At 37.9% G+C, this 15007-nt stretch overlaps 1 protein-coding gene across 1 annotated transcript in view; it reads left to right on the forward strand.

Annotated features, from left to right (window-relative positions):
• The window catches only part of LOC143039400 (uncharacterized protein SYNPCC7002_A0175-like), a 100944-nt gene extending 92442 nt beyond the window's left edge, over window positions 1-8502 (forward strand). The window contains exon 5 of the mRNA XM_076209376.1: window positions 8269-8502. Coding sequence (XP_076065491.1) covers window positions 8269-8286 — 18 coding nt within the window. The 3' untranslated portion in view covers window positions 8287-8502. The remainder of the gene's footprint in view (window positions 1-8268) is intronic.
• Window positions 8503-15007: the final 6505 nt, after the last annotated feature.

A 15007-nucleotide genomic window follows, 5' to 3' on the forward strand; every position in this document is an offset into this window, starting at 1 on the left:
GACCCGTCATCCAGGAGGTGCTCAGATGAGAGGAAGGGTGGGAGGGGTGTGGAGTGTATTTGGGGATGAAATGGGTGGGAGTGTTTTTATGCCTTTCCCTTTTTGGCTACCTCCCTTGGAAGGGGGAAAAAGCCTTGGTATATGTATGTATGTATGTATAATATTTGCATGCATCTGTGTCTCTGCATTATCTAGATTAAAGTCAAGACTTAAGTCCAAGGTATCTCAGCTTTACTCTGGGTTACTAATGAACAGATTAATAAAGCAAAGTTTTTGATTGTCACTCAATCTGAAATCCCATGATGTCTGTTGATAGGTTATCAGGGGAGGGGGATAGAATAATGTTTATGTTGGGCTGTTGGATGTGAATTACTGAATAGTACCCAGGCTATCCCAAAATTAACATTATGTTATGCAGTTAAAAACAAGGAGGACTGGTCTTTTTTTTTTGTGGGCTTGTCAAAAGTCTTGCAGACTAGCCAAATTGAATTCAACTAGTTCACTTGGCAAGTTTGAAAAAAGTAAATAAGTGCGACCACTGCTATTGTGCTGGTAAGTGATACTGCCCTATAATTCAATGGTGTCACCTTATTTCCACATTTGAGAATACATTTGCCTTTTTCCAATCAAGTGGCACAGTGCCTTCTTTCAATCTCTGTTGAGCAAGGAAGGGAGCAGGCAAGAGATAGGGATGAGTGGAGAATGTGTGTGGATGATACAGTTATGCAAGAAAGGGAGGGGTGCTTATGTGTGAATAATATATATTTTTTTTAAGATGCATGAAGGAATTTTCCCTGTCTTCTCTTTTTCTGCATGAGGGGTTGGAGTGGAGGGGGGTCGCCAATTAAGTGAAGAGGCCTTGCTATTGATGTGCTGTGTCTTGCTGCATTGCGTGTGACCCAGGGCAGTTGGCGGATGCAGGGATGACCTGTCCTCCATGAGGAGCTGAGATGGAAGGGGTAAAGGGTGGTGGAGGGGAGTGAAATGGGAGGGAATAGGTATGTGGCTCTGAACTAGATACTTCCCTTATAAGGGGGAAAGAGCTCTTTGTATATATACCTGTATATATATACATATATATATATCCACCTTTGTGAATTAGTACCACATTTGTCCTTTTCCAATCAAATGGCACAGTACCTTCTTTCAATAAACTTGTAATAAGACTGAATTTTGTCTTTTAGCTGTTCCCTACATTCTTAAGATCACATCAGCTCTTGAAGCCATTTTCACATCTAACAATCCTAAGAGACTAGTCACTTCCAGCACCTCTTCATTTTTATTTTCTAAACCTGTTTTTTTTTTTTCACTTTCCTCCAAAAAAGTGCTCTCTTTTGTGAAGACTGATTGGAAAATTTCATTCATTATTTCTGCCTGAGCTGAGGCTTCTTCAAAGGCCTCACCACCCACTTTTAACTTGGTGATTACTTTACTGTGTCTCACTTTACCATTTACAAACCTTTAAAAAAAATTGGTTCATCTTTGCATTTATCTACCTTGCCTCTATCAAAATTGCTTTCTTTCCCCCAACAGATTCTTGTATAGTTATTCCTATGTTGTTTGCAAGCTTCTTTTGTTTTATTGCTTCTTTTCATCCTCCATTCTCCCCAAGCCATGTCCTTACCCTTTTTGCAATCTCACATTTTTTGTTAAATCAGTCCTATTTCTGCTTCCTTCCACTAGTCATTGGTATATGTTTGTTTACTTCCTAGTTGTAAATGCCAAGAAAGATTTTCCATTTCCTCCTTATTCCTATGGTATTCATGAATTCCTCCCAGTTGGCTTCTTCCAATAAATAAATAAATAAATCAACCCTAAGTAATCTGCTTTCCTAAAATTGAGTCTCCCTTGTCTGTATGATTGATTCCTAGGCTTTATTTCCTTATCCTCGAGCTGAAATCCAGTTGTTACATGGTCACTTTTTCCTATGGGGCAAAGGTACTTTAATGAGTTGATGATAGTAGTAGATCTAATATTGTGGGAATGTCATCTCTTACCTGGTTTACTTTCTTTACCCATTGGGTGCTTGTTTTCTCCATTGCTATGCTAACAAGTTATTTCCTTAGGAATCTGCTTTGCCACTTGCTTCCCAATCCTCCCAATTGACATTACTGCAATTAAAATCTCCAATAAGGACTATATACTTTGTTCAATATTCTTCTTTAGGAAAAGAGCTGTATCCAATAATATTATTTCATATTCAGCTTCATTCCAAGCTCTTGTCTTGTGCCCTTTAGTACTAATTCTTAAGTGAATTATTTCAGCCTTGTCTTCACTCATATTTGCTTCTTCCACCTTTATGTCACCTTCCACCACAAACCTGCACCCAATTTATCTTCTCTTTTCTAGAAGGTATATTTGTTGTTCCCTGATTGTGTGTCAAAATTTCTTGGGAGTTTTGTCTCTCCCAGACACAAAATATCAGGGTTGTTTATCCTTAAGTATTCATTTATCTCTAATCTATCCAATAGTAAACCATCAACATTAGAATATGCTGCTCTAAGTTTCATTGTAGTGTTTCTTTTGCAATACTGCCTTTTTTTTTTTTTTTTTCTTAATTTCTTCAACTGATTGACAACTAAAAAAAAAAAAAAAAAATCATCCCTCTGTCTATAGTTTTTGTCTTTGGCTTCCTTTGACAGCTCTTGTGTCTTTGCTCATTTCTCTTTGTTAACATTTTTCCTAATCCTTTTTTTTTTTTTTCTTCCTCTCTCAACTTTTCTTCTTGTGCAAACCTCCAAGACTTAGTGGTCACTTCATTTGTCATGGCTTGCAACTTGAACTTTACTCTCAGTGGGTGTGTACTACTTCACTTATACTGACCTAACCTTTACATGCCATCAAATTATCTGTTACATGTAAGTGCTTCCCTAGAGTTACTGAAGTAATTTCCCTAATCATTTGCATTTCTTGTTCATGACATAACTTACATGAGGTGATCTCAGCAATCAAAGAGTAAGATGCATCTAGACTTGTCAACTGATAATATATATATATATGTGTGTGTTTATGTATATATATATATATATATATATATATGAGGCATGTTTTTTAAGTAAGTACTATTTTGAAATTCTGCTGTTGTGGCACTGCGGTCGGCACTTGGTGTGTGCGCGTTGTGTACTGCTATCTCTTGGCTAGCCACAGCCACCATTACTGAATCATCTGAACATGTTTAAGTTTGTGAGTATTTGAAATGCCTCCCCCGATTGAGAATGCCGCCAACTGTGAAATATGCGCTGTGATTCATTTTCTTACTGCTAAAGGTGTGAAAGTGGCTGAAATTCATCGTCAGATCAGTGAAGTGTATGGAGAAAACATTATGAGTGATGGGATGGTGGGGAAATGGGTGAGAGCTTTTAAAGATGGCCATACAAATGTGCATGATGAGGAACAAAATGGACGACCTTCACTCACACTCTACACACAGCCAATCAAACTCAAGATGTAATCAGATCATTTGACTGAGAACAACTTGATCACCCTCCGTACAGCCCCGATCTAGCGCCCAGTAACTACCATGTCTTCCTGCATTTGAAGAAGCATCTGGGTGGTCAGCGCCACAATGATGATGATGTCAAAACTGCCGTGTTGCAGTGGGTCTCTAATTAGGCGGCAGATTTCTATGAGGATGGTATTCAAAAGCTGGTTGTACAATATGATGCCTTAATATTGGTGGAAATTATGTTAAAAAGTAGATTACAGTACAGACTTTCATGTAAAGATAAAATTGTTATGAAAAGTCTACTTCTTTCATTTTTATTTCAAAACTGTACTTAAGAAACACTCCTCATGTGTGTATATATATATATATATATATATCTACTATAATAAAGTAGTAGCCTCTGTCTGTCTGTTCACAAACACCTATGGTTTAGGAGATAGACCCCCATAAACATATATATTCTGATACCCTATCACTCCAGGTACTTGGAGAACTATATTTCATTTCCAATTTTTTTTTTTTTTTTTTGGCTAGGGTTAAGGGTTAAAGGGGTATGGTAACACGCCACTACTGTAGTGTCCCCTTAACATGCATAGTATTTTTATGACAAAAATTACTAATGTTGCCACAAACTATGATAGCCTTTATAAGGAGAAAGCATGTAAATGTAAAATGATTGTATAATTTTATCAAATGTTGAAATATTGGTTATTTTTATTTTACTTTTTTGCGAGCAGTAATATATTCAAATTCAAAGATAATTAAAGGTTGGTTCAGTTCTTCTCTTATGACCAAGTATATTTTATTTCCAAAGGGCATCTCCCTCCTCATATTGATTTTTTTCTTATTTAACATTTTACTTGTGTTACCTTTTCCATTGAGTTATATTGATACATCGTAACTTTTCTCCACAAATTCTATAAAAATTGAAATGATCACAATTTGGCTAGTATATATATATGGGGCACCCTTATGGATCAGAATCACACATTATTTTGTCTGTGTAAGAAGAAATCTCTATGATGTTACTCTTTTTTATACTGCTGCTGTCCCTCCATTATGCTGTCCCCCAACTCTTAATACTGTCCAGTACCACTTCTCTAAATGTATGTTTCCATTATTGCCAAACCCTGTGGTAGGGGAGAAAGAATGCTGCCACCAAGCCTTCCCACTTGAGTTGTAAAGGGTGACAAAAATGGGACAGAGGGTAGGACTAGGCATCCTACTCTCTGTAGCCCCAAAGGGGACATTCCTAAAAAAAAGCAAAGGCATAAGAGGGTTTAGGAGGAGTTTTTCAACCAGAAACCTAAGGTTTGGGTATTTTAATGTGTGAGGGTGTGGTATAGATGAGAGTAATAGGGAAGAAACAGGCAGTATGTTAGAATAAAGATGGATGAGTTGGCTTTGAGTGAAACTAAGTTGAAAGGAAGAGCCAGTTTGAGTTTGGGAGTGGAGTGGGGAGGGTGTCGGGAGTGAGGAAAGAATGAGGGAGAGAAGGGGTGGCTATATTAGTAAGTGAAGAGATAAGTAAGTGTGTGATGGAATGGCAGGAGGTTTCTTCAAGGTTAATGTGGATGAAGGTGAAACTAGGAAGGAGGATGTGGATTTTTGTAAGTGCATATGAGCCTGGTAGTGAGAAGTGTGTAGAGGAAAGGGAGGCTTTTTGGATAGATTTAAATGAGTGCATAGAGGGTTTAGGGAGAAATATCAATGTAGCGGTATTGGGAGATCTCAATGCTAGGGTAGGAGATAAACCAATACACAGAGTGGTTGGGAAATGTGGAGTGCTAGAAAAATATTGTAGTGGAGAGTTGATGATGGAAATACGTCTAGAGAGTTGATGGTAGCTAACACAGTGTTTCAAAGGCCACTCTCATTGATCTTAGTAAATTGAAAGTTTCTTTGACTATTTTGTTGATATGCTTGTCTGATGACATGCCTTTGCTCATAATTACTCCTAGGTCCTTTTCTGAGCTAACTTTTTAACTTCTTTGTACCATTTTTATATTGCCCTGATATTCTATTTTTACTTTTTCCAAACTCCATTATACTACATTGATGTTGAAGTTCACTTCCCACTTTTGACTCCATTCCCAGACTTTGTCCAGGTCTTTCTGTAGTGATTTACAGTCTTCCTCCGCACTTAGTTTCTTTAGTAGTTTTGCATCATCTTCAAAAAAGTTCTTATAACATTCCACACCTTCATCCATGTCATTTATATATATGGCAAATATTATCACAGCCAATACAAAACCTAGTGGGACTCTACTTATCATTTCTTCACAGGTTGAGTTTTTGTCTTCTAAGTATTTACCTAGTTGTATTTTGTGGGAAGGGGAGCTACACTTGTGGTGTCCTGCCTTTGTATCTCGCAGTGTCTAGTTTGCTTTTAAACTCCTGAATGGTTTTGGCACACACTATTTCCTTGTCCAGTTTGTTCCAAGTGTCTACCACTCTATGTGGAAAACTGTTTTTCTTCAGATCTCTTCTGTAGCTATGTTTTTTTCTTTTCTTTCCATGTCCTCTTGTGCTTCTCCTGTCCCAGTTTAACAAGTCCTCTATATCAAGTATTTCTGTGCCTTTCATGATTCTGTAGATGGTCAGTAGGTCAGTAGGTGTGAGTAATCTGTTGCATGTAAGAATTGCTGTACACCGGAGTTGAATATTTGGTTATGGTTACCTTTGTCTGATCCTCTATGTGGAACACTACAATTTCTGTTATGTGAAACATTACTATCATTTGCATCATTCAACCTGCTTTCTACATGCACAAAGGGATTAGGTACAGAATATTCTAGCAAGGTATCTACCACATGAGCTAACTCATCCAATGAGGTATTGTCATTGTACGTTACCGGTAGTTGACTTATATTACTAGGTAGAGCTTTGAGGAATTTTACTCACAAAAATTATCTGTAACTTCTAAAAATGTTGATGTCCTATGCAGTTAGATACAGATTCCATTTTGTGCATAAGATTTTTTTTTCTTACACTAGGTTATCAAATAATTTGCATTTTAACCTGTTATATAAGGACTTTATATTGCTTTTCAGTTCATCATATTTCTGAGAATTTAACATTTTATCACTTATTTCAACAATATTTACAGATAAATTGGAGAATGAGTGATGAAATTTGTGATTGGATTAGTTAATTTTGCCAGTGAAAACTGGGATCCCAAAATTACAAACCACTTGCTGATATTGGTCTCATACTGCTTGCTGATCCATGATGCACTTGGTAAATGGCAATTTATAGCACATGCATGGTCACCGTCCAAGATGGCTGCACCAGTCCAGCATGGGCATAAGAAGATGAAAATCGTCTCTTACAATTGACTTCTCCTAGCCCATATTGTTTTGTAGGGTCACCACTGAAGGTTGTTGGTTGATACCCCCTCATAACCCCTTACCTGGCAACTTTTTTTGGAGTATATGTCTCATTTTAAGACTTTTTTTTTTTTTTTTTTTAATAGGATTTTCCATGCTGACTATGGAAATAAATTTAATTTTTATTTATTACCAATATTTTACTTAAAAGTTTATTCTGAAGATACCATTTGCACCAAAAACGAGATAATTTATCTTCCCTTTTTTTTTCTTCTCAACTTTAGAATCAAAAGTAAAGGGAAATTACACACTTATTTTACTCTTTGTTATATCTTATTTTACAATTGATATTCCGGGATTTCCAGTGAATGGGAAGCGTAGTGGTGGAGGTAGCATGCTTTGTTCCAACACATCATGTTGACACTCCTCCTCCTCACTTGAGAGAGAATAGCCATCATCAGATGAACTTGCACTCTCATCTGATGTATCCAAGCTTCTAATTGAAGCTTCATATTAATTCTCATCTTCTGAGCTTGAAATCTGGGCATAATTTATATATCTATAAAAAGAAATAAAAACAAGTGGGTGTATGTGCTCAAAAGCAATTAGTCTGCTTCATTTGACTGATATCACTAACAAATGCATCCTGAAGTGAAAGAGACAGCTACCAGATGTATGATTCATCGAGTATACTTGTTGACGGCTGAGAAGGGCCCTAATTCAACAATTATACTCGTCTGTGTCTGTTTTTGAAACATTATGTTTGGACGAGTTTACTCGTCACACTAAGAAAAATTGGGTGAAGAAGGGTTTACTTGTCCTTGCCGGGTAAGGGGTTAAGGCTGTTTGTCCATAAACAATGACGGTTTCCAGACTTGATTTGTTAAATGTAGGTATTCAGTACAGAGTTGAGAAGGTAGAGGATTGAAGGTAGAGAGTAGAGTTGAGGGGTTGAAGCTTGAGAGTAGAAGGCAGAGGCAGAGTTCTTGTGTAATGCCAAGATTTCTATTTCTTTTATATGTTAATGTATATATGTAGGTTCATGTAACATCCAGAATCAGTTTGATTGTAGCTCCAATTAGACATGGGCCCTGAGGCATCCCCCCTCTTTCTTGGCTACCTACATGACTTCTTTCCCTTTAGCAACAAGACACTTCTTACCACCTCTACCACACCCTTCAGGTTTTCACATGAAAATCCATGCCTGGTGTGGGCGACACCCTTGTCTGAATGTCAAGGAGACAGGTTGACACCTTAAGTATTTACAAAATTTCTGCATTCAATCAAAAAGTAAGAAGACAGATTAATTTCCATTTCGGACTAATTTTTGCATGTGTTAGATATAACCAATGTTGGTTATTTTTATTTTTATTTATTTGTCTATTTATTTTATCTATCTATTATATATTCATTTGTTTGTCTTTTATTTTATTAATTTATTTATGCATTTATTTATTCTATGTATTTTTTTTTTCTTTTTTCTTTTTTTTGCAGTCAGAGGGCACCAAGTAGGCAACCCACTCGCCTTAAGCCGAAAAGACCACCGATTCATATTAATGTCAAAATCTCCAAGGTCACACTACCCCCAAGTGTTCATTGGTATATGATAAATCTCATTGTATTGATTCATGTTAATGCCAGTGCATTTGTTAATATGATATGTTCATAAATAATAGTCAATGTAAATGAAGACAGAAAATGTTATGAAATAAAGGTGAGAAAAACAAATGATTATTGTATGGGTATAACCACCATTACACGTGTTATGAGGTCCTCTTGGAGTACATATTGTTTCTCTACTGTGTGAATACAGTGTGATATGTGTGAACAAATATCGGTGTTGTGATTGGCAGCACTTACATAGAAATTGAGCAGTTTTTTGCTCATTACAATATTCACAACAGTCATTAGAAGTTTTATTTTTTATGCCATAGGTCCGTTCACTCTGCCCCCACAAATGATGCCATTGCTGCACTCACCATAGGTGACCTTAATACTATATAGTCTGATTACCTATTGAAGGATATTCTTCTCCATCATTTTGGTTTTTGAAGAGGTCCACTTGTCTGAACTGAACAATGGAATTTTGCTCTTTACTATAAATGGCTGGCAAGAAATAATCCAATTAATGTTAATAGAAGCTTGCACTATTTTCAGAGAACTGTGACCTTGAATTCAAATGAATGATGTCACCCTACTAATCCTGTTTGTCTGAGAGATTAAATTTTGGGCCTCAATTTGTATGTCACAGACTAGCCTCTATTTTTGAGTTGGTGCATCAAATCTCGGCTGTGATTTGAACAGTTCCTCAATCCAGTATCTAGTATAATTATTTTGCCTTCTAAAGGGATTTTTCGCTTCTCAAGAACAAATGAAATGGTGAGGTGCAAAACTATTTAATTCACATATATAAAAATATATAATTTACCTCAGCGTGTATAGGATATGTGTGGGGCACAAGCGAGAGAGTCAGAGAGAGCCACTTTTTGCATCTCCTCATTTCATACCAGGGCTGCACAATAGTGACACGGAGCACCATTGACTATCTAGGACATCAGGTCGCCCAAAATTGCATCACGCCATTAGAAGCCAGAATGAAGGACATCATGAAATTCCAGGTCCTGAAGACAAAGCGAGGTATCAGAAGATTCATGGGCATGCTTGGATTATATTGGAAGTACTGTCCAAACCTTGCAGAGGTAGCTGCTCCTTTAATCCGCATGCTCTCATATAATCATTTCAGGTGGGATGAAGGGGCTGGTGCAGCCATTGAGGAGTGTAAAAAGCTCCTTTCAGACCATCCTGTTTTGATAGCTCCCAATTACAGTAAATCTTTTTATATCTTTCGTAATGCCAATCATGCAGTGGTAGGTGCTATGCTTGCTCAGGAAAAGGATGGTGTCATGAGGCCCATCTCATGTCTCAAATCATCAAGGATCATCAAAGGGGGTATTCTCCCATTGAGAAGGAGGCCCTCAGTCTCATATTAGTTTTGAAGAAACTCCAAATTTTTCTTGACAAAAAAAGTTGTCATCATAAGTGATCATAAACCCTTGAAATATATCATAGGTGGGAAAACAAAGAATTATAGACTATTGTGAAAATTACACATAAGAGAACTTAAGGGAGGCTTCTTCCACATGGATGAGAGATTGAAAAAAGTACATAAGAATAATAGTGAAGGATAGGATATCAAGATGAAGAGAAGTAATGGAGTCCCATGAGGGTCATTGTTGGCACCTGTAATGTTCTTGATTTATGTAAATGACATGATTGAAAGGACAAAAAGCTACATTAATGTATTTACACTTAGTGCAAAGATCATGAGGAAAATAGAAGATCAAAGAGACTGCAGAATGTCACAGAATGATCTAGATTGAATTTACAACTGGAGTCTAAGTGTGGAAAATTAGTTTTGATACCAAGGTGTGCAAAGTATTAATAAATAATGAGCAAAATTATAAAGAAGCCATCAGTGATTTACTTGATGTGAAGTAAAGACAATTACAATTCAAAAAGGAAAAATACCTAGGTGTGGTGAACACATAATTTGTCACCTCATAAGATTTATTGGTGAAAAGTATAAACTTTTGATGATAATAAGATGGATGGACGGAAATAGGATAAGAAAATTCACAGAGAACCTTATCTAACCAAGACTGGAATGTGAAGCAGTGGTATGGTACCCATACTAAAGATTGAAATAATACAAAGAACAACAACCAAATTGTTCATATCCACGCAAATAGGCTGTACAGTACGAGATCTGCCCTAGATATGCAATAGTCATTTGTTCTCTGCTTAAGGTAAAAGATATTAATAAGATTGAGAGAATACAAAGAGCAACAGCCATATCAGCTACTAGCCATGCAGATATGATGTACAGGGATTGAATGCATTGAGCCTACCTCCATTGGAAGAGAGAAGAGTATGATGCAGGGACCCAGGAATATTTGGGGATCGGGGACATGAAAATGAAAATTGAGGTGAGGAAAAAAATCTAATGGAAGTTACTTTTATATACGTCTGTGCATTTTAAATAGGCAGTGGAATTTTTTAGTTATACTGTATAAATAAAACCTTATGTATGATTACAAATAATTTTGTAATGGTTATTATAGTGACTATATTAATGATATAATCTATTATGAAATAAAATAGCATTAACGTGATCTGGTTATATAAGAAAACAAAGTGGAATAAGATTACTGAATACTAACCAGAATATAATTAGAAAGTACACTATTATGACTGTGTCTGAATTACAGTAATACAGACAAAAAATTGATTTTATTTAGTATGCTTGTAAGTAAATATTGTGTAATGAACATAATAACTACAAAAAAAAAATTCTAAAAAAGATACTCAACTATTAGTAAACAAAATTGCAAATAAAACAGAAACATTTCAATTGTACTGTAATGTTACTATAATACATTATTAACATAAAACATTTCAAGTACAAAATGTAATTCAACATTTACTTAGAACTATATCAATGCATGCTGCTGCCTGTTAAAGTTTGATGCACATTTTTCTAACGCAAGCTTTTGAAGCTAGTTCAGCAATGATTTCTTCATTGGGCACCTTATTCCTGTGAATATTCATGAGTGCCAGACTCGACAATCTTTCTTCGTGCATTGTTGACCTGAGGTATGTTTTTAATTTTCTCAGGCAGCTGAAACTACATTCATCTGATGCTGATGTGACTGGAAAAATACAAAGAATCTTAACGAGCTGGAAGATGTTGGGATAAAACACACAAAGGCTTTCAAGTGCCAGGACATCTGAGCATGTTGCTGGGATTCTATCATTACCCATGTGACTCACACTTTCTCTGTTCCATTTATGGCACCATTTTTCAGCTTCCCCTTGCAGGTATGCCAATGTTCCAAGCAGAACTTCTTTATAGAACTCGGTAGCTTCCTTCACCTGATCAAATGTGGTTTTGCTAACATTGGAATAGGATATTGCAGGTGTAGAGCTGTCTGGGTGTGAGTGCCGAATTGTTCTCATACTTGTAGCAGGTTATCCAAGTATGGCAAGAAAAATGGAATCCTAAAGTAGGATTCATGTTCATTTGTTTCTAAATTTGACTTTTTGGTTTGGTTTGTACACTGCCATGGTACTTGTATTTGTTCACTCAACAGATTTTCAGCTTCCACAAAAGTTATATGAAAGTCCTCCTCAGCACTAGCTTGGATGGATGTGTCTCCAGGAGGTTATTCACTTCTTTGGCACATTGGAGTATGTCGAGTTTGGAATTTTGGAGCTGCATTGATATTGTCAGTAGTAGCTTAGCAAAGCACTCACATACATAGAGAACCACTACAAACCGATATGCTGTCATGGCAGCCAGCATTTGTGAAGCCTTTGATGATGCTGTGTGATCTTTCCAGTCAAATATTTTGTCCAAAGTGTTTACAATTAATTGGTAGAATTCCTTGAAAGGAATAATACTGACATGGCATTTAGACCATCTGGTTTTGCAAAGAGACAACGTCTCGTGAGATTGCCCACATGCAGAAGACTGCTTCTGTTCAAATACTTTGGTGTCAAATTCTCTCATCCTCTTGGCACTGGCATGCATGAAGTTTGTACATACATATACCAATGCTTTTTCCTCCTTACAAGCCAAAAAGAAAAAGGCATAGAAACCATTCCCACCCATTTCATCCCGAAACACACTCCATTCCCCTCCACCCTCCACCCTCCCTTTTATCTTGGCACCTCCTGAATGACGGGTCATCCCTGCACCTTGTCCACTGCCCTGGGTCAGAGGCAGTGTCACAAGATACAGCACATCCACAGCAAGGCCACTTCATTAAACCGGCGACCCCCCTTCTCTATCCCCCCTGGAGAAAAGGAGAAGACAGGGAGAAATCCCTTCGGGTTTCGTCAATTTTTTTTCACACATACTACCTCACCCCCCATCCCCCCCCACCCATTCCACCACATACATCACATCATCCATATACAACCATTCTCCATTCACCCCTGTCTTCTGTCCTCTCCCATCCTTCCTCAACAGATATTCCCCTCTTCCCCAAAGCCCCCTTCACTCCATCCATCAATCTCATCCAAGGATGCCCCCTCATGTTCACTCCCTCCACATCTGCCTTCCATACCTCTTTTACTAGTTTTTCTTCACTCATTCTTTCCATGTGTCCAAACCATCCTAATACTCTTTCATCAACTCTATCTCCCAACTCCCTCACCACCCCTGTTCTCCTCCTCACCTCCTCATTTCTCACTCTATCCAGCCTGGTAACCCCTGTCATACTTCTCAGACACCTCATCTCAAACATATTCAAACTCCTTCTCTCTTCCTCTCTTATGTTCCATGTTTCTGCCCCATACAGTGCTGTTGGCACAATCACTCCTTCATATAGTCTCCCTTTAGCCTCCATTCCCAAATGTCTATTCCTCATTACACTTTTTAATCCACCAAGGCATTTACTTGCTTATCTCAATCTACATTCTACCTCCACCTCCACTCCACTCTTCCCTGCCACATTTACACCCAAGTATCTAAAGCTATCCACTTCTTCCAGTCACTCTCCCTTAATGTTCACTTCCAGTCTACTGCCACTTTCACCCCTTGTACATCTCATCACCTTACTTTTACCCACATTCATCTTCAGCTTTCTTCATTCACACTCCCAAACTCTGTCACCAACTTCCTCAATCCCTTCTCTGATCCTGCTACAAGCACAGTGTCGTCCACAAACAACAGCTGGCTCACCTCCCACTTTCCTTCATTTTCTTTAAACATCTCCAATCCCTGACCCACCACCCTTGCATTTACCTCTCGCACCACCCCATCCATGTACAAGTTGAACAGCCAGGGCGACATAATACATCCCTGATGAAATCCCACCGTTACCTCGAACCACCCACTCTCTCCATTTCTAATCCTGACACATGCTCTACTATTCTTGTAAAAACTCTTGACAGCTCCTAGAAGCTTTCCTTCTATCCTGTATATCTGCAAAACCTCCCACAGTGCCTTCCTGTCTACCCTGTCATAAGCCTTTTCCAGATCCATAAGAACCCGAAAGACAACCTTACCTTTTCCTATAGCTTTCTCACATATCTGTCTTATCACAAAAATCTGATTTACACAACCTCTACCTGTCCTAAATCCACACTGTTCCTTGCCAATTACTCCCTCTGTTCCTATCCTAATCCTCTCAATCAAGATCCTCCCATAAGCCTTCCCAACTACACTTAACAAGCTAATCCCTCTGAAACTACTACACTCACACTTGTCCCCTTTTCCCTTGTAAAGTGGAACTATGGAGGCACTCCCCCAGTCCTCCGGCACTCTACCCTCTCTCCAGCAAACATTAAATAACCTCACCAGCCAGTCCACCATCACTGTACCTCCTTTTTTTTTTAGACATTCTGCATGGCATCCATCCAGACCAGGTGCCTTACCTGCTCTCATCATTTTAACAACTGCCTTCACTTCATCCTTATTTCTCCTCCATTTTCCTCACTCATCACGGTCATTTTCTTAGCACATCCCACTGCAACTATCTTTCCTTCCCTATCCTCCTTCACATTAAGCAACTCCCTAAAATATTCTGCCCATCTTCCCCTTACTGCCTTCTCTTCCATTATCATCTCTCCATCTGCACCCTTTACCTTTTCTTCTCTACTTGATTCTCCTCCTCTTCCTCTCTTAATTTTTTTCCAAAACATCTTTTTATTACTTTCAAAATTTTCTGTCATACTCTTACCCATTTCCACATCTGCTCTACTCTTTGCCTCCTTTACCTTGTGCTTTACTTCTCTTTTCTTTTATTTGTACCTCTCATATGGCTCCCTCATCCAATTTTGTAACCAATCTGTGAAAGCTTGTTTCTTCTCTTCTACAACCTTCTTTGTTTCCTCATTCCACCATTTACTACCCTTTCTTCTATTTCCTCCCATCCTTCTTGTTCCACACACTATCTTTGTACATTTCATGATTCCCTCCTTGAACCATCCCCATTCTTCCTCCACTCCTAGCTCTACTCTATCCTTCACTCCCTCCCACTCCTCTCTCAGTTTCTTTTTGTACTCCTTCTCATTTTCATTTTCATTTATAGAGTTCACTCTAAGTACCTCCCAACCTTTTGTCCTTTTCCTCTTTCTCCATCTATCCTCCACTCTCAACTTACCTTCCACCATTCCACCAAAAAATGATCTGATATTCCCCCACTCTCTCCCTTTAGCACATCTACAT

Source organism: Oratosquilla oratoria, chromosome 26, assembly GCF_046742065.1.
Source record: "Oratosquilla oratoria isolate Oo_2021 chromosome 26, ASM4674206v1, whole genome shotgun sequence".
NCBI lineage: Eukaryota > Metazoa > Arthropoda > Malacostraca > Stomatopoda > Squillidae > Oratosquilla > Oratosquilla oratoria.